The sequence below is a fragment of the Pyxicephalus adspersus genome, chromosome 3 (genome assembly GCF_032062135.1).
Source record: "Pyxicephalus adspersus chromosome 3, UCB_Pads_2.0, whole genome shotgun sequence".
In the NCBI taxonomy this organism is placed as follows: domain Eukaryota; kingdom Metazoa; phylum Chordata; class Amphibia; order Anura; family Pyxicephalidae; genus Pyxicephalus; species Pyxicephalus adspersus.
In genome coordinates, this window is record NC_092860.1 from 76167402 (window position 1) to 76193828 (window position 26427).

At 35.6% G+C, this 26427-nt stretch overlaps 1 protein-coding gene across 1 annotated transcript in view; it reads left to right on the top strand.

The window, feature by feature from the left end:
• BMP2K (BMP2 inducible kinase) overlaps positions 1–26375 on the top strand; it is an 87853-nt gene extending 61478 nt beyond the window's left edge. Inside the window, exons 7-16 of the mRNA XM_072405291.1 lie at positions 3314–3446; positions 4937–5040; positions 5473–5552; positions 7923–8080; positions 8506–8687; positions 9856–9951; positions 10196–10380; positions 10767–10927; positions 19537–19638; positions 22811–26375. Coding sequence (XP_072261392.1) covers positions 3314–3446; positions 4937–5040; positions 5473–5552; positions 7923–8080; positions 8506–8687; positions 9856–9951; positions 10196–10380; positions 10767–10927; positions 19537–19638; positions 22811–24198 — 2589 coding nt within the window. The 3' untranslated portion in view covers positions 24199–26375. The remainder of the gene's footprint in view (positions 1–3313; positions 3447–4936; positions 5041–5472; positions 5553–7922; positions 8081–8505; positions 8688–9855; positions 9952–10195; positions 10381–10766; positions 10928–19536; positions 19639–22810) is intronic.
• The last annotated feature ends 52 nt before the right edge of the window (positions 26376–26427 follow it).

The window sequence follows — 26427 nt, forward strand, 5'->3', positions numbered from 1 at the left end:
AGAGCTGAGCACAATATTTATTCTGAGAAATTTTGAAAATCATATCTAGGAACAATTATATTGCTACTAAAATGGGACATTACGTGACTGCATAATCTTACGTGCAAGGTCACATATAAATCTATTTCATGCAAAAAAATACGTTTTTCCTATTTAGATCTTCCAGTATGTATTTGAGGTTAAATGCTTGCTATCAAATAATTGTGAATTTTGGAAAATTACTTGAGCTTTAGATTTGCTACACTTTTAAGCATGAGTGCACATGGGGGAGATATGTTTCCAGTTTAGTGCGCTACCAAGCATTCTGTTTGGGTAACTGGTCAGATGTTCCAAAACACTGTACTCATAAATCCTCTTTTTCAAATACAAGATCAGAATTTGTACACGGGACATCTTTTGTGTTTTAATGGATCAGAAGTGAAAATCAGTCTATGTGTACTCTGCCTAGGTGCACCGATATACCATATTGTATTTAGATAATCATATAGGAATAACACATACGTTGATATTTTTCAGTATTTTCTCCTCATTACATGATAGTGACAGAGGTAGGGCAAAGTAAGGCACAGTTAGGGTTGCTTACAGTACAACATTTTTATTCATTTGGCCTAAAGCGTATGTAAAGTCAAAACTTTTTTCCCCCCTTAGTTTTGGATAGAGACATCTAGCGTTGAAAAGAAAATCAGATGAAGGCAGATTTTTTTTTTCCTAACCTAAGATACAGAGAAGACTAATTATTGGCAGCAAATACCCATCTGTCTACAATATACACTACACACTGTGACTTGGCTGAAAATCAATAAATATAATACAAGCAAGCAAATGGTTTTCAGTGTGTACTAAAAAGAGTGATTGCACCAATATTTTATACTTACAATGTCAAATTTTTATATACTGTACATTTTCTTTTAGCATGTATTCGCTTATGCTTTTGTTTTGTTCCCTGTCACTACTTAGTTTTGGTATGGTAACTGTCAAAGAACAAATAAACAGTAAATCATATTGACATGCAAATGGAGACCTAGGAATTGCTTTTCTGATAAGAATCATTACTTACCTAGTTCTCTGGGTCATGTTCTTTCTCTTTTATTGATTTTTTTTTCTTTTAATTTAAAGTGGAATTGATTATTACAATCAAGCAGGTTGTTCATTACTGAAGGGACAGGCGTTATCCTTCCGCAATAAAATGAACTTACCTGCTACACTAACCTTTCCATACTGTGGCACGTGCATCTTCACCTGGTCTTTTTCTGGGTACGGATATGAAAAACGTATCTCATGACGTATGTGGCATTATATACTTACCAAGTATGCACAGATCAGTGTACATCTCACAAGAGATTACAAGTATTTGTATTGCAGATGGGACATTTTTTTCAGTTTTCTTCAAAACCCCCACTGCGCCCACCCCTCATACTGTGTTACTGTCTGTATCTGTCTGTCATTTGCAACCCCTATTTATTATTATTAGCACTGCATAATATGTTGGTGCTATATAAATACAGTTTGCAAGCTTGTTAAATAGAGAAGAATGGTATCAAAAGGAGAGTGTAACACTTAATAGAAACAAGACTTTAAAGCCATGATTCACACAGAAATATGTGTGTGTGTGTGTGTGTTTAATTCATTCATTCCTAGAAATGAGGTATACTGAAATCAAGCTTATTTGAGTTTTTCCATTGTGCTCTTTGCCATACATGGTAAATGCTATATTTAAGTACTGTGTTAATTTGGCTGGGTTTCTGGGACCAAATCCTTTTGCAGCCATCAAATTTCTAAACAAAGGCTGGTTACACATGACCCTGCAGAACAATTTGATAGAACAGAATGTTTGCTGGGAGCTGCTGTCAAATCAATGGATCCATTGCTCTATCCTTTATTTTTTTTAATTCGATTTCCATAGCTGAATATGTGCTATGTATAGCAAAAAGAGAGAGCATCTTGAGATTCAAATGCGGTAGTTGAATGCAAAATACTGGCCTTAGACATGTAAAAATTTAAATATCAGACCCCTAGAATTCCTTTAGTCATATAAACATTTTATTGGGGATTACAAAACTCCTGGTGTACCAAACCTTAATGAAGTATAAATCACTGGTTTTGTTTTTGATTTAGTTTTGGGTGAACAGTAGTAAGTTTATCCACTTATTGGCTTCTTATATTCCTCTGAGACTGCAGTGCAAATATATCAGGACCTTGGTTTGCAGAATGGAGGCTAGTGTACTCTTGCTGCTATAATGTCATCCTATTTTAAATAGAACAAATTGCAGCCAGAGAACCCATTTTCTTATAGGAGGACCCTTCCAGTCTAGCCAGTATATGATTACGCATTTGGGTTATGAGGTGGTAGGCTTATGTCAGTGACACCAGTTGAATATTGGCTTGGAGATCATTCAGAATTTATTGGCAGGTGCATTTGACTTATAGTTGACCTCCTTCTAACCTACATTTGACCTAATTCATGGGAGTGTTACTTTCCCAATGGACTTGTTTGGGAATGCAAAATCCATCTGACATGAGCAAAAACCATCTGACATGAGCAAAAACCATTTAACACCAAGCCTAAAAATGCACCATCTACACAAGTCTCAGTTATGTACCAAGAAATGCTACTATCCCCTTTCCAAAACGTAGGTCATCTAGCTGTTATTAGCTTTATTACTGTTTAGGACTCAAAACTGGTATGTAAATTTAGAATTTCAAGACTCATGTCTCAGGTTTCTTCGAAACTTTTGTTGCTACAGATGGCCCAGTGGTTGCAGTCGATGCAGATGTTTAGGGTATATTGGGATTATTGTGAAGGGATAGAAGATTGTTAGGGGAACATAAGGTGGTGTATTGATAAATTATTCCCCTGTGAATTTGACCTAGATTCATCCTTTGTTTCTTTAGAATATACAGCATGTACTATTGTGTATGCTGCTTTTCTTTGAATGGCCACTTAGTGGCAGAATGAGACTTAATTTTATTGTGTATTGAAATGAGCTTTATCTAGGGATTCAAATGCTGTGCACAAAAATACACCCAAATTGACAGGGGAATAATTTATGAAATCACCCAAGATATTCACTTTAAATAACCAAAGCACTTGTATCTCAGGGAAAGTTTCTAATGTGCTTGAAAATCTTTGTAATCAAAAGTGATTGTTCGGAAGGAAAAGATTTTCAAAGTTTCAGCAATGCATGAATCAAACCTGACTGCTTATCTATGCCTTAACATTAAAACTGTTTGTAAACAGACTAGTCTTTAACTTATTTGATGTATAATTCTTCTAGAAGCAAAGTGGAGTTACACCGTGCATTCTGTGTTTCAGGCTCTGGGCTGCTTATTGTACAAGCTATGTTTTTTCACTCTTCCATTTGGAGAAAGTCAGGTTGCCATCTGTGATGGAAGCTTCACCATCCCTGACAACTCTCGTTATGATCACAGATTGCATTGTTTAGTCAGTAAGTATACATGTTGCCTAATATGTGTGTATAGTAAAATGTGAAGCAGTCCAGAGAGGCTAAGAATGCCACCCTATTCAAGTTAATGGGTTGTTGCAGCAAGAGCTGAAGAAGATGAAGTGCGAGGCAAGTTTGCAGCTTTACATGATAGAGCAGTTACAATACAAATGGATCATACACAGCTAATAGGGTTAGGCACATAACATTCATTTGAAAGGTATAAATGTGGTGTTGAAAATGCTGATTTGGCATTACATTGGAATTTCTGCATGTGTTATTTTGACGTGCTTAACTGTTTTAAAAAAGGTGTACTTCAGGCTGCTTTCTTGAAACTGAATTTAGATTAAACTGGTAAAAATACATATAAATGATCAAATATAAAAGATTGCATTTTTTTTTTATCTAGTACAGGTTGACATTCAAAAATCGGGCAACCTCGGGACCTGAGGAGTGTCGGATTTCAGAAAATTACGTATTTTGTTTTTTATACTTGCCTTCCCACACAAGCCAGTCTTCCTCTCCCAGCACTACAAACATCTGGCACAGTTCCAGGCAGCAGGGACGTTTGTAATGTGTATTTATTGTAGCAAGCAAGACCTAACAGCTGTTTCTGCAGAGCAGCGCCATCACAGCATAAGTGGCCAAATAGTGTACTGCAGTCCCTGTATTGTAAATGCGATTTGAAATTCATGCCAGGAAACTGAAGGATACGGGTTATTAATGGCCAGATTTTCGATTGTCAACCTGTACTGAGATTTCCACAGCCCCTTCTCAGCACAGCCATGTGGATGATACCAGTTTTCAATATACTATCCTATTTCCAGCCCTGACGGCAAAAGAGCAGGATACTGATGAGGTCATCCTTATGCTCATTGTCAACAAATTTGCACACATTTGACTGACTCCCATTTTGACTCTTGCTAGCTGCCTTAATTTTGGTATTTTATATCTGCATGCAGTTTAGCTTTAAAGTAACAAAGTATATTTTTGTTATAGAAATTGTGTTTATTGCCATGATTTCACATTTTATTGCACATATTAAAATAATACTGAGAATAAAATATGCTATGTATTTTTTTTTGTTTGTTTAAAAATGTATAATCCCATTTTTAACTGCTTGTCGGGGTAAGCCCAGGCACAGCTTCGATTTGTAAATTGCTAGAGGTCTACATATTTTCTTGTGCGGAAAATCTTCCAAGCCTTGTATAATATACACCACCAGTAAATGTTTAGAAGCAATGTTTAGTGCATAGCAAGATCCATAAAATAAACCAAATCATAAAGCTAGGTCGTGTCTGGAGGTGGACATTTTTAAATATATTTGCTAAATGTACCATTTAGACAGATAATTAAAGAACACGTTCTCTGTGTAAAAACCTTGAACTGATTATGCCTAATTTTATCTGATGGCAACCTAGTTTGCCTGTTGAAATGTTCAGCCTTTTTGTTTGGCATTAATGTTGACCTTTCTGCTCTGTTATTGTTTCCAGGGTATATGTTGGAACCTGATCAGGAACGAAGGCCTGACATCTACCAAGTGTCATATCTTGCCTTTAAACTGGCCAGGAGAGACTGCCCGGTACCTAATGTATATGTGAGTATTTGAATCTTTAGGAAAAGCTGGATTAGACCAAAATGGTGGTCTTGTAAATCTTCATACTTCAGTTATTTCAGTAATTAAATATAGAATATTTTTTTTTATTATAAGTTTATTATATTTTTTACTTAAAGTGACTAAAGAACTGTGAGAGCTATATTTGTCAGCTTTCAACGAATGAATTACACTTTTTATGTATAGTATGCTGATTTTGTAGTAATTTAGTAATGCATTTCTTCTAAAGACATTTTTCACACTCTAATTTTTAAATTCTGATGGCCTAAACATTAAATGTATGCTCTTAATATTTACTTTCGTCTTTCTGACATTAACTTAAGATAATTTTGCAGGAGAAATCAATTATTTTTAAAATGCATGATGCTTCAACAGAATGTCTATTAATTACATTTTTTGTAAATTTATTTTCAGAATTCTGCAATTCCACAGTCCTTACCTGAACCAATGACAGCGAGTGAGGCAGCTTCTAAGAAGAGTCAAATAAAAACCAGGTAAAGATTGTATTTGTAGCTACTGCGTACTGTAATGAAAGAGAAATAGTTAGGACTCTGGCCTGAGAGTTAATTTGGTATTGTCTAGGTTGATGAATTAGTAATTCAAAAACTAGATGCTTTAGAACATAAATGTTCCTCATAAAAATATGTCTACAGAAATAAGCGTTCAGCAAAAACTTACTGGAAAACAAACCATACGCGTAAATGTGTTTTGGTTGGCTTAATACCATGACGTTTTACAACATAGACACAAAAACACCCGCTGGTATTGATGATCTGACTACATCAAGCCTTTGCTTTTTGTATTCTGTAAAACAGCTGAGTCTCTGCCTATATTTACTAGTTTCCAAATCTCTACAAACATTTTTAATATTAAATCTGTATTTAAATATACTTGTTTTAACAGTTCTTTAATGATTTGTATTTCCATTCACATTTTTATAATCTGCATGTATTTGTGCAACAAAAAAGTAATCAAGCCTACCAATATTTTCACAGAAGTGTTTTTTCTTTCCTGAAGTTATTTCAAGTATATTGTGTTGACAGGAAGAAGGTCAGGGACATGTAGTTTTCCAAACATGGCAGGTATTAAAAAACCTCAAAGTCTGCAAGTTGTAACGCAAGTCTTCCATAGCAGAGGAATTGCATCATAAGACATTTTATGCTTGGGGTCTTTTCTAAAGTAACAAAATCTGTTCCACACCTTACAATTGTAATTCATTTTGCTTATTAATCTCTACATTTTAGTCGCATGGTGTTAGGGTTTTTAGGTGACCCTTACTGTGGGCTTTCTTCTTCATAGAACCTCATATAACAGAACTATTTACTATTTACTTAGTTAAAAGCAGTTCTGCTCTCCAGGTTCCAGTAATAAAGAAAAGCTGGCTTTACAGCCTTCAGTTCAGCCCCTGGCACATGGTCAGACTCAATCTATCACAGGTTGACACATTCACATGCTCCTGCAGTGCCTGGGTGAATGGCTCCTGACAGCTTTTCCCTGGAAGATCCTCACCCTGGGCACAGCGTGCAGTGGTGTTGGGGGTGCAAAGAAGCTGTGTTAGCTGTAGCCAATACTTATGGTTGACCGAGTCCTTTCTGCCCAAGTTGTGGTACTGGGTCACTAGAAGCCAGAATATAAAAATAAAAACATAATTCATAACAGCTATTTATTTATTTAGACTATTATCAGATATGTATTGAATTCAGCTAGCATAAGGAGCTGAAATTCTTTTAGCCCAATTTATATTCTCTATTCTGTCTTGCATCGCTCTGATTTACAGGTAAGAAGCCATCACCAGAGACAATCTTTTAAATGTTTTATCCTTTATTCTTCTTTCTATGTGCTGTACTGTATGCCTTTATATATTGATGTAATGAATATGCAAAGAACATAACTAACTTTAAGACTTATGTGACTTAATCTTCTCTGTTTTATTATGTTGGGATTTGTCATTGTTACATGTCATAAAAGATTTAATTAAAAATTGTTGGCCTGTTGCTATTGTTCTAAAACCCATAAGCAGATAGATTGAGTCTACAGAAACAGCATTAGTATGACAAAAGTAGTTTTGCAACGTTCTGGCTTGTTTTTGGTTTTATTATTGTCTTTGTGATGTTTCTGTAGAACTGCCTGCAAATGATATCTTTACAACCAGAATATTTTGATGCTTATACAGTATTCCAAGTGCAACTGCTCCTGCTATATGAATCATTAGAGTATGATCTATAGTCCACGGAGAGAACCAGATAAAATTCTAGCTGATAAAAATCAGAAACAAAAAAACACAGTGCTTATTAGTGATATATTTACCTAATCCAAAGAAAAACATCTAATGTGATCCAAAGTTAATTTTGCATACACGTTATCACATATTTTAGCTACCACTGAGAAAAGACATGTATTCCAAATTTTTACTTTTGGGATAAGCAAATGTTTTTTTCCTAAGCCTGTCAGTATTTAGGTTTAAAAAGTACAACCAATTGCCTTATTATCCTGTTAGTCTTTGTGACCCTCAGATTTAATTGGTGTATAGAAATCAATGCCTTTTGTTCTGATCTATACTATTCCATTGTTCAATTCAAATGTTGTTATACTATTCAAATGTTGAAGTTTAGCACCATCTAGTGGGATACAAAAAGAATGCATGACATTATCAAAGTAGCGTATGTGCAAAAAATACATCATAATAATTGCCTAAACATCTGTATGCTTGCTACATATAATGAGAAAACAAAACGGATCCATATTGTTTGGCTCACATTTCCAGTATTAACCATAAATCAAACATAACCTCTGTTAATGTTCATCTAGAAATGCAAAACAATGCTAATCATTTTTCGTTTTACAAAATTGTGTTCATATTCTAGAATAACTGACTCACTGGGGCCCACAGAGACATCAATTGCTCCAAGACAGAGACCAAAGGCATTTGCTGGAACAGCTGCAACAAAGGTGCTGAATATCCAAAGTTCTGCAACCCCAGTTAAGATGGCTGTGCAGAGTCCTCCAAATCAAATTTCCAATGGTAAATACAATTACTGATATTTGTAGAAGTTGTGTAGATATAAATATAATTGAAGCAATGCTCTCAGAGAATAAGGCATGGGTATTTTTTTAAATTAATTTATAATAAAGAAATGATCTTCATGATTGTGTGTACATTGAAAGCTTGTTGCTAAGATTTGCACCCGCTCATCTCTATCCTGAGCAGACTTTTTGTCCAGTAATAATTTTCAAGAGGCAGGAATAGGAAGCTTCACCACAAGACAAACCTGAGAGTTCTCTGTCACAGAAAAGTCTGGGAGGCTTTGCAGGCATGTGGCTTGTTCTTCATACCGTTTTTCCTTGCATGTAGTCTTGGAGCCCTTTTAAACTTGATAATGTGATTGTCAAAAAGTATTGCAGGGTGTTGTATATATGTTATGAATATATATTGTGTTCAATTTTCAGTATCAGTAGACACAACAGTAAGGCCTGGTAACGGATCTGAAGCACTTACAGTTCCAGATGGTAACCAGCAGCCTTCACAGCAACACAGAGTTTTACAGCAGCTGCAACAAGGAGATTGGAGGCTACAGCAACTTCATCAGTTACAGCAACAGCAGCTGATCCAGGAAGCCTACATGAAACAGGTAGTCATCTCTTGTATCTGCGTAATTTTCTTTGCTGGTGGTATTACCACTATGAACATTTCCTAGGGACCTGCAAAATGTTCCTATTCTGAGAGCTTGATGACTTGATGTGTGATCAGACATCATAGTTGTATAGTTAGGTTGAAAAAACACATGAAGATGAACAAACTCCATCAAGTTCAACCACTAGGGAAGTAAACATTTCCTAGATAAGAAACCATGTAGACATAGTTGATCCAGAGAAAGGAAAAAATAAAACCTGGTACAATTTGCTCCAACAGGGTAAAAAAAATTCCTTCCTGATTCCATGAGGCAATCGGATGTTCCCTGGATCAGAAATCTCTGTTATCTTTACTTTAAAACTTTAATACCCAGTTATATTCAATCATTCAGCTTTTTCTTAAGGCAATCTATAGTACTTGCTGAAACTACTTCATGGTGCAGCACTGGCCTGCTTATAATTTACTATCTAAAAAATATCTAAAAAGGGTCAATTCATAAATGTTTGTACCGAAGAATTGCAAGTAAAAGTTAATTCACACATTTTCTATCAGAATAAAATGTACACAGTTTCTCTCTGGAATCAGTTAGACTTGACTTAACTTTTTTTAATGATTCATAATTTTTTTTTTTTTTATAAAGTTGCTTTTAGATGCAAAAAAGTGTGAATTTAAAGAACATTTGAGTGAAGGAGTCAGCAATCAGTTATTGAGAGAAAAGGAAAAGTAAAGGTCAGCTTTAACAAGGGGCAGATTTTGATGGCAAATCAACTGATTAAGAGCTTGTTTCACAGCCAAAAATACATTAGGCTTGTAAGCATCTGAACTGCACAGCAATGGAAGGAGGTAACCAGTTCTGACGAATCATGTTTACTTTTATTTGTGGATGCAGCAGAGGAATTCACTATGAGAAGTAGTCCAGAGAGGGAGTTTGGTTTAAAGGATCTGCTGCGTATGTCCTTTTCTACATAATACTGGACCCCTTCAGGGTTGGAGTTCATACCCTGATGGGTCATAGCTGTTTGATTGCACAAAAGGGACTTCTACAGTATTAGATAGATGGTTTTAATATTTTGGCTGATCAGTGTGTATGAGCGATGTGGGCCAAATAATTATTGTAAGATGCCACTGTGTAAAGCTTTGCTAAAATTTTGTTTTCATTTGTTCAGTATCAACAGGCATTTCAACAACAAATTCTTCAGCAACAATACTTAATGCAGTCCCTATACCAGCAACAACACCTTCCTCCTCAGTATGCAACTATGGTAAGAGCTTCACAAAACCTTACTCGGCTTTTGTCAGATTGGTATTGGCTGATACACAAGTAATTATAGAGCCAAAATGTACCTGTATTGTTGTGGTCCATGTGGTCCTGTGGTTTGACAGGCTTTCTTTACATCTTGGTGTGGTTTGTGACCTCAAATATGTGAAATATAGATGTAAACTGTACACGCATTTTATATATACAACTGATCTTTAAATTTCCAATCTCCAATGTTTGTTTTTAAGGTTCACCACTATCAACAGGCCCAAATACATCAACAGCAGCATCAGCATCAACAGGCTTTATTACATCAGCAGCCTCAACCTCCTAGGTATTTGACATCTCCCCAGGAGTTCATACCATCCACCCCAGCCTTAATTTCCACTTCTCAACCTGAGCACGTAGGAATTGTGAGGAGTAACACCAGCATGTAAGTAACATGAAATCTGGTATTTGTATAAATGTAACAAAATGATCATATTTATTTTGGTGGAATAAACATTTTTCCAACTGTACTAAATAGGGTTAGTAATTAAGTCACATTTATATACTTTTAAGATGCATGATCAGAGTTCAGCTTGGCAGCAAGTTCATAAACCCCTAGATTTTGGTCATGTGACTAGAACTAAATAAAAGATAATGATAATGAATTATTAAAGTGTGAATGGCACAAATCCTAAAATTTCTGTCTGTGTTCTAGTAAAATAAGTTTAAAAGGGTTGGATTATCGCAGTACATTGCTACCTTTCTTGTTTTGAGCACATACTATCGTGCTTATTGTTAAACGTATTGTTAAATTTTCCTTTTTTACTTCAGATCTTTGAGTGTTCCAGACAAGGAGCCTCCATCCAGCCTACCAAAACAGAATACTAACAACCCACCTGATATGTCAGGCTGGAATCCATTTGGGGATGATAACTTCTCCAAATTAACAGAGGAAGAGCTGTTGGACAGGGAATTTGACCTACTGAGATCAAGTAAGGGACAATTGAAGGCTTATTTTGCTTCACAATAAATTGGACATACAGAATTGTCAGCCAAAGATTGTCTTGGCTCATGGACCACAGATAGACTTCACACTTCTTTCTACGTGTCTGAGGGGCAACATTGTGTCCAGAATACGTGAAAAACTAAATCTGCAAGGAACAGCCATTGATGACAGTGTAACTAAGGGCACTTACAAAAAAACAAGAGAAACTTTTTAATGTGTCCTACTTGTCCTCTACTGCATATTATTTTCATGGGTTGTGTCGGACCAGTGATGCCCTTTGACGATGCTTGAAAGAAGAGTTGGTCCTTTTTCACATTATGTTAATGTTTGCATTTGCAATGTCCATTTAATATGTGTCTGCCTGTAAGAGTCTCTTTTTTTGTTTTCAAACATGGTTAAATAAACCTGTTCATATTATTCTGTGTTTTGCATAAATGTGCTTAACTCATTTCCTTCCATGTACGTTTCTTAGCTGGTTAATGTCAGCTTGCACAAACTTCTACAGATTGAAAGCCTATTGAGAAAAGCTAAACCTATCTTTTTGTTTCTACTAAAGATGAGCGAATAGTCAAAATTTCACGGCTGCCTTCCATAACATTAAAACTAGTCATACACTGGTCCACTTGTGCACAATCAAGTATGTGTGAGATAAAATGGTAGTTTCCACAGTGCTGTAACAATAATTATAAATGGATGTAGAAATTAGGAATAACATCTTCTACAGTATCTGGGATTAGGTTGTTCTGGGGCCTTTTTCTTAGTATTTATTTCTTTTCTGTTGTGGCAAGTAAATTGGTAAGTGGTATGGAAGACCTCTTTACTAGATCACATGCCACATAGTGACACTTATTTTCCCTTACTTTTATTGGGTTCAGTTTCATGGCTGTGCTGATCATTTTGTGCTTAGAATTCAATTGGGGTCTTGGATGAGTCTGAAAACACAAACTTAGTCTGATCAGGCATTAGGTGGTTCTGCACAATTGAAGCCTGTCCTCCTCCCTGATCAGTGATCAAAGGTTTAGGTTCATGATCAAAAAAAATTGTTCATTGTAGATTTCATTTAAATTTTGGTACAAACTATGCAAAAGCGTAATAATGTTTTGCCTCACATTTCTGCTACTGCACCACATTATTTTAGGACACTGTTACCTTGCTGACTTCAGTGATTGTCCTGTTCAAGACACTTTAAGCACTTGCCAAGATTGAAAAACATAGAAGCTAGTGTCAGCTAAGCAAAAGGTCTACATGCTTATGATCACTTTGCCATCAGCTGTACAAGGCTTTTCTTAGTTTGTACAATTGAGGGTAAGTCCAGTCACACAGAAAAACAACATTGTGTTGAGAATTATCAGTAATTATATTCTTTGGTTGTAAATGAACATGGCAGATTTATTTGCTCATCTTCAGTACTCCCTAACATCCATTTGCATGACACTGTCCTTTCTATGTTTCAGAGTTCATTTATAAACTCTTAATACAAATGTGTGCAGATGCCAAAAGCTAATTTTCTAACCTCATACTACAATGTATTTACTTTGTGTATTTATAACCTGTAATTAAAACATATTATATAAGTGTGTTAATGCTGGTGCAGTGGTTTCCAAAGTGTCAGAAAAGTATTATCGCATATAGACATCTTCAGGATTTTACTCTATATGAATGTTGAAAGACAGACAACCTATATAATTTTTTTTTGTCCACAGTTTAAATCCATAAACATCCTTTATTGACTGGTAACTCACTGTGAGAATTATGCTTACCCTATCCTTGTTACAGCTGGCAATGGTTAGAGTTAACACAATCATGTAAACCAGTTATTTTGAGCTGGAATTTAACAAACTTTGTTACACATTAATATCTGGTACTTGTCTAAGGAAAGAATTGTTTGTATAACTACATTCTTTCCAATCTGATTCCTGAATGGGTGTGTGGGTTAGTTTTATTCATCTGTTGCACTTGTTATGCTCCAGTGTGGAAAGCTGCAGTGTCTGCATGCCTTTAGAAGCACACTTCATCAAAATTGCAGAGGATGCCTTAAATTTTAATTGCATTGTAGTGCAGATTTTTGAGAGAGAAGGTCAGGCAATTACACAAGCTGAACATTATATTTCTGAAAAGGTAAATTTTATCAACATTTACTTTCATAAAAGTTGAGTTTCACTTCAAATATTACCAGCTTTGAATATCTGGTGATGGCTATGCTTAGCAGTTATATGCAGAGAAGCCTTTGGTAGAGAATGTGGGAATTGTAGTGATTTTTACATATGACATATTGGATAGACATTAAACTTGCCATGTTATAGTCAATTTATCACTGTGAATGTTAAAAAACATGATTTATTTTTTGCTGGGTTTGTATGTCAGAAGTGGGTATTCTTTTTTTTTTTTTCCTTTTTTTTTGGAGAGCCTTGGAGAGCTTTAATTAATCAGGCCCTTTATGCTGATTAGCAATTTAAGGCCATTTAAGTATAATGTAGAAAGTGAATATTTCATATTATCTTGAATTGCAAAAGAGAATTTATTATTTTTTTTTTTTTTTATTTAATTTCAGTTACCTTTAGATTTTAAGGCTTGGCTTCTTTTGTCTTTTTAGGCTTGTTTTTGCTATTTGTTAGATTTTCAAACTTACATTATTTACAGGGACATCTCTAGCTGCAGCATGTGTGCACATCTGCTACTCTTGATTCCAGTTTACCTATTCAATCCCATTATTTTATATTCTTGTGCTGTGGCCTAAAGTCTGACTGTAGTGATCAGACTTTGGACTATTTACCCACTGGGGAGACTCTCCACTCAGTAATGGTGATCATTCTCACTGAGATAGAAATAAGTGGGGTAAAATCTTCTCATTTGTTCCAGGGAAATCTGTCTCATTGGAGGATTTCCTCTAACATTCCACAGTGGTTCTAGGACAGTAAGTGGAGGGAAAGCCCTTAATGGTACTGCATTTTGGTTGTTTTAACCCAGGCCAGGAATGTTAAAGAATTTCAGTATATACTTAAATAAAAACTAATCCAAATATAAACCGAGGTACCTACTTTTATCCTTTGACTTGCGTATAAACCTAGGTAATACTAATAATATTAACTAAATATCTAGTCCAGCTCCTGTAATGAACGGACGTCCTTTCAGAGCATATCGCAAAACCTGGCCATACCACCAAGATCAGCAGGCCAGTGCACAAAGAAAATAATTGAACAATGCATTTTATTAGCTGCCTTCATATTTGTGGCCATTAATAGTTTTACATCCTCTTGTAACAAAAATATTTGTAAACTCATGTGGACTGTGGTACCTCGTTTTGATAAATGATTCCATAAATACAGTGGCTTCAGAAACTATTCAAAGTGGCTTTACTTTTTTAGGTTTTGTTATTTTGCAGCCTGATGCTAAAATCCTTTAAATTATTTTTTGCCCCTCATTAGTCTAAACTTAGTACCCTATAATGACAAAGTGAAAACAGAATTTAAGACCGTAAATTTAATTGGACATGATTTGGAAAGGCACAAACCTCTCTATAGAAGGCCCCATAGCTGACCATGTATATCGGAACAAAAAACAAGCTAAGAGGCTAAAGTGGAACTAAATAATAATATTAATAAAAAAAAAAATCACACTTACCCTTAATCCTGCAGATCCCTCGATGACGCTGGACCTTTCCTCGATGCTGTCCCACGCCGTCCTGGAAATGTTCTTTGTCCCGGCACTGGGCACCTCCATCTTCAATCCTTTCCCTTCCTGTCTTCTTGCTACGTCACCTGTTCTCACACTGTGCAGGTGCGAGATTGGGTGACGTAGTCCGCTGTAAAGGGGAAAAAGGGGGCCAATCTCACTACATGTGCGTGAGATAGGCAACTCTTTCCCCTTGGTGGGAAAAATGCATTCACATTGATTTTTTTTTTTTTTGCTTTAATAAAGTACAAAGTAAAGGGTCTGAATACTGTTGAATTTAAACAATTGTCGCATCAGGCTACAACATAACAAAATTGACAAAAGTGAAGGGGGTTTGAATACCTTTTGAAGCCACTGTACATAGATCTCCCCAGGCTACCTGTGTATGATTCACATACAATAACATTTCTTTGCTTTTCATTTATAGAAAGCAAAATACCTACAGTTTGAAATTTCAGAAACTTTAAACAGTAATAGCTTTGCATTGAAGTTCTCTTTTGATTTTATCAGTAAGAAATATTTTGTGTATGCTTCACATACAAGCACCTTTTGCATTTATAAAGAAATTGCACCTAATAACCTACTGGATGAAAGTTTTAAAAACTTTGAACAGTGACAGCTGTGCATTTGAAGTTCTCTTTGTTTGTTTGACATATTGATGTGGGGGATTTCTCCCCCACATCACCAAGAGAAAACCACTCTTGGTTTAAATGTGGTATCAGAGATGATTACAGCATTTTAGCACGACTAACTGCAAATCCTGTAGCATTTCCTGAATTCTGTTTCTGTAATGGATATTTACTTCTCTTCTGTAGCTCATCTGTCAAGAAAAAAAATAGCTGTGCTTTGAAACCCTTTGCTTCGAACCTATTGAACAAGAGCATGGCTGGTGTTGGAACAATCCATTAATACTTAAGTTAATTAGGAGGATAGAATTGATTGGTGATGGTGTATAGATAATTGTGTATTGATAGGTACAACTAAAACTCCTGCTGGGGGATGGAACGTTGTGTTTTTTTTTTTGTTTTTTTTTTAAATGCAGAAAATAAAAATACTTTTCTGCTTGTACTATCCACCATCTGGACTAGTAAAATAAGTGGTGTGAACTTTAGTGATGGGTAAGACTATATGAAATTGCAGGTGTAATTAGAAGTCATTCCCAATTTAGGAATCCCTCCAGGTAAGTTTTGGTCATTGGTGTAATAAAATGACAGATCAGTGGTCGCCAACCTTTCGAATGGCATGCGTGGAGAGCCATGTTTCATTCAAACGGGAAGAAACTTCCCCCAGAGTGATGTCATGATGCCAGAACGTGCCTACTCTCCCATCGCAGGCTCAGAACTGCTTGCTAAACATCCTGGGGGGGAAGTAGCACAGGGCTGGGCATGATCAACGGGGTCAGGAGGACCCCACTAGGGGGCGCACCGGCCAGGTAATATTTCTTACGCACCACCAAAATTTTCTCGCAGACCGAGTTGTCGACCGCTGACATAGAGGATATTTAAAGAGAAGCTCCATAACAATGAGTTTGCATATATAGGGGCAATTCTCTAGTGCCGTCCATGTAATAAAGCCGGAAAGGAGGACCATGAGGCTAGAGTTCTTAAATGTGCTGCACTTGGGTATGTCTGGAACAGCTAGTGCTAGAAATTAAGTAGGAATGGAATCATTTCAAAATAAATTAGGTGAAATTGCCTTTTGGTTCTTTAGGACTCAACCAAAACCTCGGTCTGGAAGACATCAAGTATGGTCATTTTTGATAAATGATAAACAGAATATAACCCCTATGTTTAAAATCTGGCCGTGCCAGTAAAGTTTTAATGACATATATTTATAGAGACACAAGACACACGTTGGGGTTTTTCCACAATTAGAAGCAGCAGCCCACAGATGATACAGCAGTGTAAAAACTGATCAGCAGCAGGATAGTTTTATTAAAGGAAAAGAAGTCAAACTGGTTTATGCCTGTCAGTTTAGGTGCAAGCTGTTTTACATTTTTTTTTACCTTGTAAATAAGGCAGTGGCATGGTATGAACAAAGGGCAGTTCTGTCAGCACTGAACTAATGTTTAGTAATAAGTCAATAATGCATTTTGGGAATCCCAAACTTAAAGGAAGCCCCTATCAAAAAAAAAAAAAAAAAAAAAAAACTTCTTTCTAAAGATCACAAAATGTGCATGGGGGTAATTTGTAAAGAGTTCTTGAGAATGAGTAGAAATCTCTCTGTGCCAATGACACAGCCAATGGGAGAAAGCAGAAACAGGATAAAGTAGCTACTACTTTGTACTGACAGTGATCACTATGATTAGTTATCATGGTAATCATGGTTATCAGAAGGGATTCAACAATTTGAGCATCCCGACTCAATGTTTATTTCAATTACTAAACCATGTAAGGATGTAATGTTATCTTACTGGTAGTTTGAGGGGCTTTAATTATTGTTCAATTTATGTATTTGTAAATACTGCTATATGAGTCATATATATTAAAGCCTATTGCTTATAATGTTTATGAATTTAATATAATATTCCATTATAAAATGATAGTTTGCATATTTACTTTAATTTTCGAATTATCAGAATAAAGTGCTTACATTTTTGTTTCATGTTTCTAAATATATTTGTAATTATAAGAGCAATAAAACCAGAAAACCAAATTGAAAATAAAGCTTATTTGCAAGTTTCACTTATGAATTACAAAATTGCACTAAATAGCTAGGATGAAAGAAAATATTGTCTTTGCACTAACTGCCCACTTGATGGCAGCAAAATACATGACTATTCAGGGAGGGTTGTCAGCAGTTATTCCTCTTGCACTGCAAGTTGGAGGTTAAAATCAGTGATATTTTGAGGGCTGTACGTTTTAATATAGCGAGGGTGCAAATGAAGGACAAAATGCTGTCTATATGGCACAGTATATGATCTTAGTATCTCAGCTCAATTTCTATCATGACGTAATGGAATGTTTTTGCATCGCTGGAGTCACAGTAATCACTTACTGTTATAAAACAGGGAGTCTGACATTCCCTGCCATCAGTTTCACTGAAACCTGAAAGATTCCCATGAGGGAATGTCTGATTCTCTGTTTAAATAGAGCCCTTCACTTTTCTTATACTTGATAGTTTTTTAACATTTACCTTCAGGTTTTGCATTCTGAAATGTACTTCCTGGGTATCCTAAGTAACTCTCAGCCATATTCAGTTACTTATGGTTGTCGTTTGGACAATCAAATTTGTGGTGACTGCACACATTTCAGTATGACAATAAATGCAATTAGTATGAACTGAATAAAAAATGTAGGCCAGGGCCCTCCATCCATTTTTTATAATATTTTTTAAAGGTTTTCAAGTATACATTGAACAGCAGTAGACCTATAATACCAAAAGGGGAGGCATATCAAAGTTTGTTGTCATCTTGGGCAACACATTTTACTGTTTAGAATCATTCAAAATGTAGAAAAACACTGTGTGTAACATTGTTCCATATTTTACTTGATAAAGAATCGGTTGATTATGATAATTATTGTCTAGATCAATCACAAATTATATTTATGACCTCCTGATAGCAGGGATTGAGGGAAATGTGTGTTTTCTTGTTACTTTAGGGCAAAGTCAGGTGGATAACTATACGGCTAATAGGGAGTTGGAAGAAAAGTTTTTATTGGATGTTATGGCATACTTAAGCTACGTACACACTTCCAATTATTATCGTTGGAAAACGAACGACGAACGATCCTGCACGATATCTACGAACGATCGTATAGCACCGATGTACACACAATAGATACGATCGTTTGAGCGATAGAGGAACTATGTGCACGACAGGAAAGTGAACGAACGTTCGTTCATTACGCATGCTCAGACCATGGACGATCAACGAATTTCATTGTTATAAGACATTTGTGTGCTCCCACACTGGGAATTAACTTTTCAGTTATGTTCAAGCTTTTATTTTGGTGTGACTATTATATATACTGCTCACTGTTTCAAGATTTATGGCTATTAATTTATTTTGTCTAATGAGGTAACTGTTGGGAAAATGGGGAAATCTATTTCAAAACTGCATCTTAAACATGTAATACTGGATTCCATAGCGGTAAAGTAACTGTCAGCAAAGCCAAAACAGATTCTGTCAGGAGGACCGGAAATAGGAACAGTAAATACTTTGGGTACTTACCTGTCTTTTTCTATTCTCAAATAACTTATTCTGGGAGTAACCCATTATTGCTCTGATATGTATGTAATTCCTAGTCTTAGTAGGGACTGATTCTTGTGGATGCGAGATGATACATCTGTGTGAAAGGGATAGGGTGGTGTCAGATCATCACTGTTTTTGTGTGAGACAAGGTCTATAATATGCAGGGTTATTTATTTTTATTATTATTATACAGTATTTTTTACAGTGCTGACCATTCTCATGTCCCTCAAAGGGGCTCACAATTTAATGTCCCTACCATAGTCATATGTCTTTAATTACAGTCCAAGGTCAATTTTTTTAGGGGAAGACAATTAACCTAACTGTCTGTTTTTTGGAGGGTTACCTCTGAACTGTAACCATACATTAAAAGCAAAAAAACTAAAGAAACAAGCATGGAAAAGTAAAAGAAAGCATGGCAAATGCATGTTAAAGACACACAAGCTATAAGGAACTGATTTGTGTAACAAGGGTTTTTTTTTTCTTTTGCAAGTATGCTAAAGTTTTAATGCTTTTTCAGGCTTTAATGCTTTTTTATCATTTTTTCAATAAACACTTTTCAGCAAGTGTTTATTGAGATCTGTAAAAAAAACAATTTACATTCTGTTAATTTTAATTTGCGTTCATTTTTGTTGGTGTTAATTTCTCTGTATCTGCTATTTTACTATATTTGCTTGCATGCCTCCATTTTTATTTTATTTTTTGTTGTTTGATCTTTTTTTTTTTTGCAGATAAAATCGGGGAGGGCAGAACATCTACCACTGCTATTCCTGCCTCACAGAACAAACATTCTGAAGATGCATTTGGTTCTGTTCCATTTATTTCTGCTTCAGGCAAGTTCATTTGTTTAATACAAGGGCAAATGCATGTAATGAAGTTTGTTACTAAAATAAGTCCAATGCACTTGTTATAGTAATATTCATCTTCATACTCAAAAGCTTTTTACATTAGGATTTAAAAAATACTGAAAAAGCATTGTGGTTCTAATCCAGCACAGTCTACGTAAGTATGCAGATGTTTTTTATTTTACAGACGCCATGCTTACTATGGATCAGTGACTGAAAGAAGTACATATGTAGCCATACAATGTCCACAAGATCCCTTACCAACACTGTTTTTTTTTTCTTCTTGGTTTTGAATCTTCAGCCATCTTGATTGAACTCTTATGCATGTTCGAGGGTTTGTTCATCTTGACAAATCTTAAAATGATACCTTTACATACAGAAATCAATTTACATAGGGAAGCCGATTAGGGTCAGGGAAGGGGGTGTGGGTTCATCAGTTCAGTATTTTGGCAAGAAATACGCCCAAAGGCAAAAGTATGACATTTCCGAACTAGAATGTATTTTAGCTTATGTGTATTAGGGCTAGTGATGCACTACAAGATGTAAATGTGTTAACTGGCATTGTCATTTAGTGGTCTAGATAACCTACCTATGGACAGAATTGTTTATTTCTACTGCATGTAATGCTTGAAAACCAAACAGCCCGTGAAAAGTCACTATCACTATTACATTAGAGTGTATGTTAACCAGAAAAATTAACATCACATTTTCTACCTTTTGATTTGCCAAACATAGCATTTTTTTGTATATGTTTAGAAATCCCTGTTGATTTTTCCAGAACTCTTGTGAGCTGATAACGTCTTACACATTCTGTGTATAAAAAAGATATATAGAGGGCAGCTCAGTGGCTCAGATGAGCACTCTGGCTCTTGCAGTGCCAAGTCCCAGTTTTGAATCCCAGAGAGGACACCATCTGCATGGAGTTTGCAGGATCTTCCTGTGTTTCCACCTGGTTTTCTCCCACATTCTAAAAACATGCAGTGAAGTTAATTAGCTTCCCCCTAAAATTGACCTTCGACTGTGTTAAGACATATGACTGAGGTGGGAACATTAGATTGTGAGCCCTTTTGAGGAACAGTTAGTGACATGACTATGGACTTTGTACAGCGCTACGTAATATGTCGACACTAACTACTGTATAATAAATATTATGTGTAATAATATGGAGATGAAGAGGGTTGGGGAAAATGAGGAGAGTTTTGTTTTTTTTGTCTTATCAGAATATCAAGTTGGCAGGGATGACACCACATACATAAATAAATTAGAGCAAAAAATGTCAAAAGGAAGGTCAAGTACAGTATTATTCTATGTAATATATTTTTATTGTGTTACACATGCACACACACACACTTTTTGGTGTTAAGCACCAGTACCCCTTCAAATTATATATTTATTCCTGGCCCCTGTTGTTCTTATCTACCATGTGACAAGCCACATCATTCTATGGAATACTACTTTGGCAAACCAATTTATTTTGCAGACTCCTATTTATGAAATTCACAATGTAATGCTTAAAACCTTTCTAAGCATCTGCCCTAACGAGCTGATGTATTTTTTTTTCTGGCTGACCTACATTAAAGATTTATGTTACAAATTATAAACCTAGTGGACATTTTTTAATTTCCAGTTTGTGCGTCTTGAAAATGGCAACATCAGAGCGCAAATCTCCAGCAATGTTGAGCAGATGCTTCTCTGCCAGTCCTCAAAGAAATTGTGTAGATTTAGGTGAAATGTCTCAGTAATCCTTGGTCCTGACATGTGGCCAATTGCTGTGAAATGATGGTATCAGTATGTTACCAATTGAGAGAAAACCTAAAGCTTGTTGCTCCCACCCCCAGATGACGATGCAGCAGAAGGCATGTAATTACTAGTTGCAAGGCATTAATCAGGATTAATCGGATGTTGGGAAAAAGAACATCAGAACATAACATTTCCTTGAAGATTGGGATGATCTTGTATGATTAAAGATGTTCCCCTGGCTGTTGCTGGAGGGATGAGCAATTGTCCTTGAAAGGCTACAGACACGATTATAAGTGGAGAAATTTAAGCCCTTGCATTGGCAGCAGATGTTGATGCCTGAATTGTTTTCACTTATTTTTTTTTTTTATCACATTTTAACTGAAGCATTCGAGACAAGAAAGTTAGGAAGACTAATGCTAAACATACACCATGTGATTCTGTCTCAGTGGCATTGTTTAGCAATATTCTTAACAACTCCTATTGACCCTTCAAATTCACTACAAGCATTCAGTGTACCATCTGCTTGTGCAATATTTGATCGGTATTTTTATTATTATATATAATCCAAATATCAATTCTGACACAAAAAGTGGTTTTCAAAATAATGGTTAACCAATAGAGAAAAAGGCTTGTTCATTCCGCCCACAATTCTATCATAGATAAAGTAATTTATGAATAGTTCAATCATTTTATCAAATCAATCATGACAATTTTGCAGAGTAAACTTTATTACAAAAAAAATGCACCTGCAATTTTTATACCTCCGAGAGGATATTTTCAAACAACAGATAATATCCGGAATTAAAAAAGCAGCATGATAATGTGTAGAAGGCATGATTCTGTGCACCTAATTACTTTTTTTCTGGTCTAAAGTCATCAAATAGCTTTAAGAAAAAAACCTAAACAAAAGTCTTTTTTTATGTTGGGCATGTAGCTTAAATGCTGGAACAATTGTACAATTAGATTTTAAGATGATGCCTCAAGAAGTCTAATGGAGGAAGGTCATTCTCCTAAAAATTATATGTTTTACATTTCTTCTTTTTTTTCTCCTCCTTCCCCACCTATCGTCATTTCTCTACCATTCATTTTTTCTCTTCTGCTACTTATTCCCCTACATCATCCCTTACGCCTTTTAATTTCTCTATGCCTCCAAAAGTTACTTAAATTTTAATTCTTGTGATCACTTACAACCCCTTAATATTATTACACAGTATATAGTGCTAACATATTACGCAGTGCTTTAGTCCACAGTCATGTCACCAGCTGTCCCTCAAAGGGGCTCACAAAAATACTACTTAGATGCACTTTTTTTTTTTTTTTTTTTTTTTTTACATTAAAGGTGGTGATAAATGGTACGATAGATACTTGATCAAGAGTTTATATTTTTAGTTCTTTGATTTTTTTTTTTTTTTTTTTTTAGGTTCCCTTGGAAACATATCTGAAAAAGTAGCTGATAGTGCTGCTGAAGTCCCAAGCAAAAATGTAAAGCTGAATGAATCTTTAAAAGAGCAGAAACAGTGGCAGAATGTCCAAGAAGAGTCTGCCTCTCAGAAGACTGTAAAAGAAGGAGCAGATTCTGAGAGTGACTTTGAATCAGATCCACCTTCTCCCAAAAGCAGTGAAGAAGAGGATCAAGAAGATGAAGAAACTTTACAGGGGGATCAAGCAGTCTTTCATGAAGATAATGACACTGAGCCAGAAAATATTGGTCAACGGCCTTTGTTGATGGATTCTGATGAAGAAGAGGAAGAAGAAAAGCACAGTTCGGACTCAGACTATGACCGTACTAAATCAAAAATTTCCAGTAGACAGACAAAAGCAACAGAAAGTCATCACAGGGAAAAGACCATTCAGTCACTCAACAAAAGCAATGTGAGAAATGTAGGTAAACAACAACTGGATGCTTTTGGGGCTGTGCCATTTTTTTGCATTAGCACAAAAAATAATCAGCCTGAGGGGGAAAGACTCGAAAATCCTCCTACAATGTTGAGAACTGAAAGAGAACAAGATGAATTTGATGTCTTCTCACAAGCACCATTTAGTAGGAAGCAAGATCAGCAGGATGGTCAGGTTACATCTCCTGTTTCCTCTGCTTATGTGGACATATTTGGGTGCTCACCCTTCCAGCCTGTTCTTACACAAGATACAAGTTCTTCTAATGAGCAGGACCTTTTTGGGTTGGTGCCTTTTGATGAAATTGCTGAAAACCAGACACTACACAAAGTTAAACAGCAACGCAACATGCAGAAAATATCCTCGCGTCAGAGACGTACAAAACAAGAACCAGCAAACAACAATGGCAAGCGCCATCATGGCACTCCTTCTAGCACGAAGAAGACGATCAAGCCCAGTTATCGCACTCCAGAAAAAATCAGAAGGCACAAAAAAGGAGGGAGACGAGACTCGCAAAGCAGCAATGAGTTTCTCACAATATCTGACTCAAAGGAAAATATTAGCATTTCCCTTACAGATGTAAAGGATCGTAACAGCATCCTACAGACAGATGAAACCTTGGTGGATCCTTTTGGTGCAAAGCCCTTTCATCCTCAAGATTTGAAACAACCTCAGCATCATGGACTAGCTGAATATCGGGGAGACCATCACTCAGCAACTGCAGGCAGACCAAGACAGGGCTCACTACATGGAGCGTATCTAAGCAGTGAGAATGTCAAAATGGATGACTTTGGTGCGGTGCCTTTCACAGAATTCGTTTTACAAAGTGTAACACATCAACAGAGCCTGCAAACACAAGCACAGCCATTAGATTTAGATCCATTTGGTGCAGCTCCTTTTCCTTCAAAACAGTAGATTTCTTTTCTCTTTTTTTATTATCTGCATTTTTAATACTTACTTTAGACAACAGGAGCATTATCTTAATCTTTAGCATACTTTAACACCTAGGCAATCAAAGCCTGAGAACTTTTTTTAACATCATTTTAAATGCATTATTCAAACTGCGATAGCTTTATTATATCTCTCACAAGAGAGCACATTCCTACTTATTGATTGCACTTCTGAAGTAACTTTTATTAGACGGTCCAATGATCACTTATGTACAGTTGAAATAATACTGTAAATAGGCGCTCAGAATTGCATACATCATCCGATTTTTATGTTTTTTTGTAACTTTCATATAGCATGAAATTTTTATTTTTTACTGCATGTCTTTCAACCTAGTCCACTATCAGCCAATGTTACACTGGACAATATTTTTTGTTTCCGTTTTGTTTTAATTCACCAAAGCCTTTAGATATAGTTTCTTTTATCTGTTTATATGGCCAACTGATCATGTGATATTGCTTGAAGAATAGGGGATTATCCATCATACACATAGCCAGAAAAGAAAATTTGTGATGCTGGATCTTTAAAGGTAAATGTAATGCTGGATCTTTTATATCTGCACTCACTAAAAGCCTTCATCATCCTCCACCACTAACACATTGATTTTGGTGGTAACCTTTTATTAGGGATAATCCACAAATAAGCACTCCTTTTTTTTTTAACACATTGATGTATGTATTGCACATAACATTTTTATGCTGCCAAAAACTGAAGTGTCTTCATGCTTTTTTCCTGGGAAAAATGGTGTAGGAGTTTTATTATTGAAGCATCAAAACATAATAGGCTAAATTCACAAAGTGATCATACCAGTATGAGGATACTTTTATTTTATTTTCAATAAGGGATAGTTCTTTTCAACAGATTTGAAATTTAATTGTCACATGGAATAAAAAGTATTCTTGTGTTAAAGATATGTAAATTGAGCCTTATATGTTTTATATTTGAGTCATTTATATGCAGCCACTAAGAAACATGCTTGAAGGATAGTATTTTGGATGAACATTAATGTAAGAAATGTAACCAAGATGTGGAAAATAGTGTTTATTTGCCAACAGTCAGCATACAGTAATGTAACAGTTTACATCTAATACCCAAAAATGTGACATAAAACTTGAACCAGTTGACACTCTTGTAGAATTTTTAAAACTGTTGTGTTTGTGCAGTTTTTGGTCTCAGTTTCCATTTTGTTTCTACATATATACGAAATGTCTTTTTAGGCTGTATAGATGAAGGGCATAGTTTTAGTTTTTTTTAAGCATTATATGGTTACTTGTTTTCAATGTCCCTGCATTTTATACATCTTTCATGTGTTTCTCAATCAATTTCTTCACTGGTGGTTATACCAGTCAGAAGCAATTCAGCCATATGGAGTTACTTTTCATACACTGATGTCTACCAACCCTAGCTAATTATTTAAAAAAGGAGAAACCACACAATTACTAATAGAGATGGAAAACCAGATTTAAACTGTGCCTATTTCCAGAACAAGTGCCATTATCATTAGTAAGTGTTTTCCCTAAAAAGAAAGCACAATTTTTGCAATGTTTCATTCATTTGTGTGTGGAAAGCTATTGATTAAAGTGGCTAATCTGTCTCATCTTGGAATTCACATTAGTGTTGCTTTACCTACTTCTTGTGATACTAAATAACATTGTTTGCTCAGTAATCCATGTGGACCTGAAGGAGAAGGACTCCCTGTTTATACTAAGAAAAAAAACCACTAAGGTGACGCTGTATTGTATGTTTTCTGGGCTAAGCACTAGTCTGCTAGCGAGAGACCTCAATATTTAATCACCCATCTGTTTCCGGTTCTAGACTTAGACTGTTTTCAAAAACACTCCTTTTTAATACATTCGGTTAAAATTCAGCATTTTGTTGGGGATTTAGCCAAAATTATTTTTGTTTTGTTTTTTTACATTTGATTTTTCTGCAAAATAAAGTATTGGAAGACTGGCTACAAACCTTTTATGTACTATTAAGAATACTGTAAAGTAATATATTTTGCAAAAAAAATGAGGGCGGAAGATAGCAATAAGGTGATTACAAGATTTAGGATGTTGATCAATAAAATGTGAGTCTTGTGACAATTTAGCAGCATTTAATGCCAGTTAAGTAAAACCATAATAAAAAAATACTTTTTCTGATATGACTCTACATCTGTTATTATGGTAGATTTCATGTGCCTTCTGGATACTC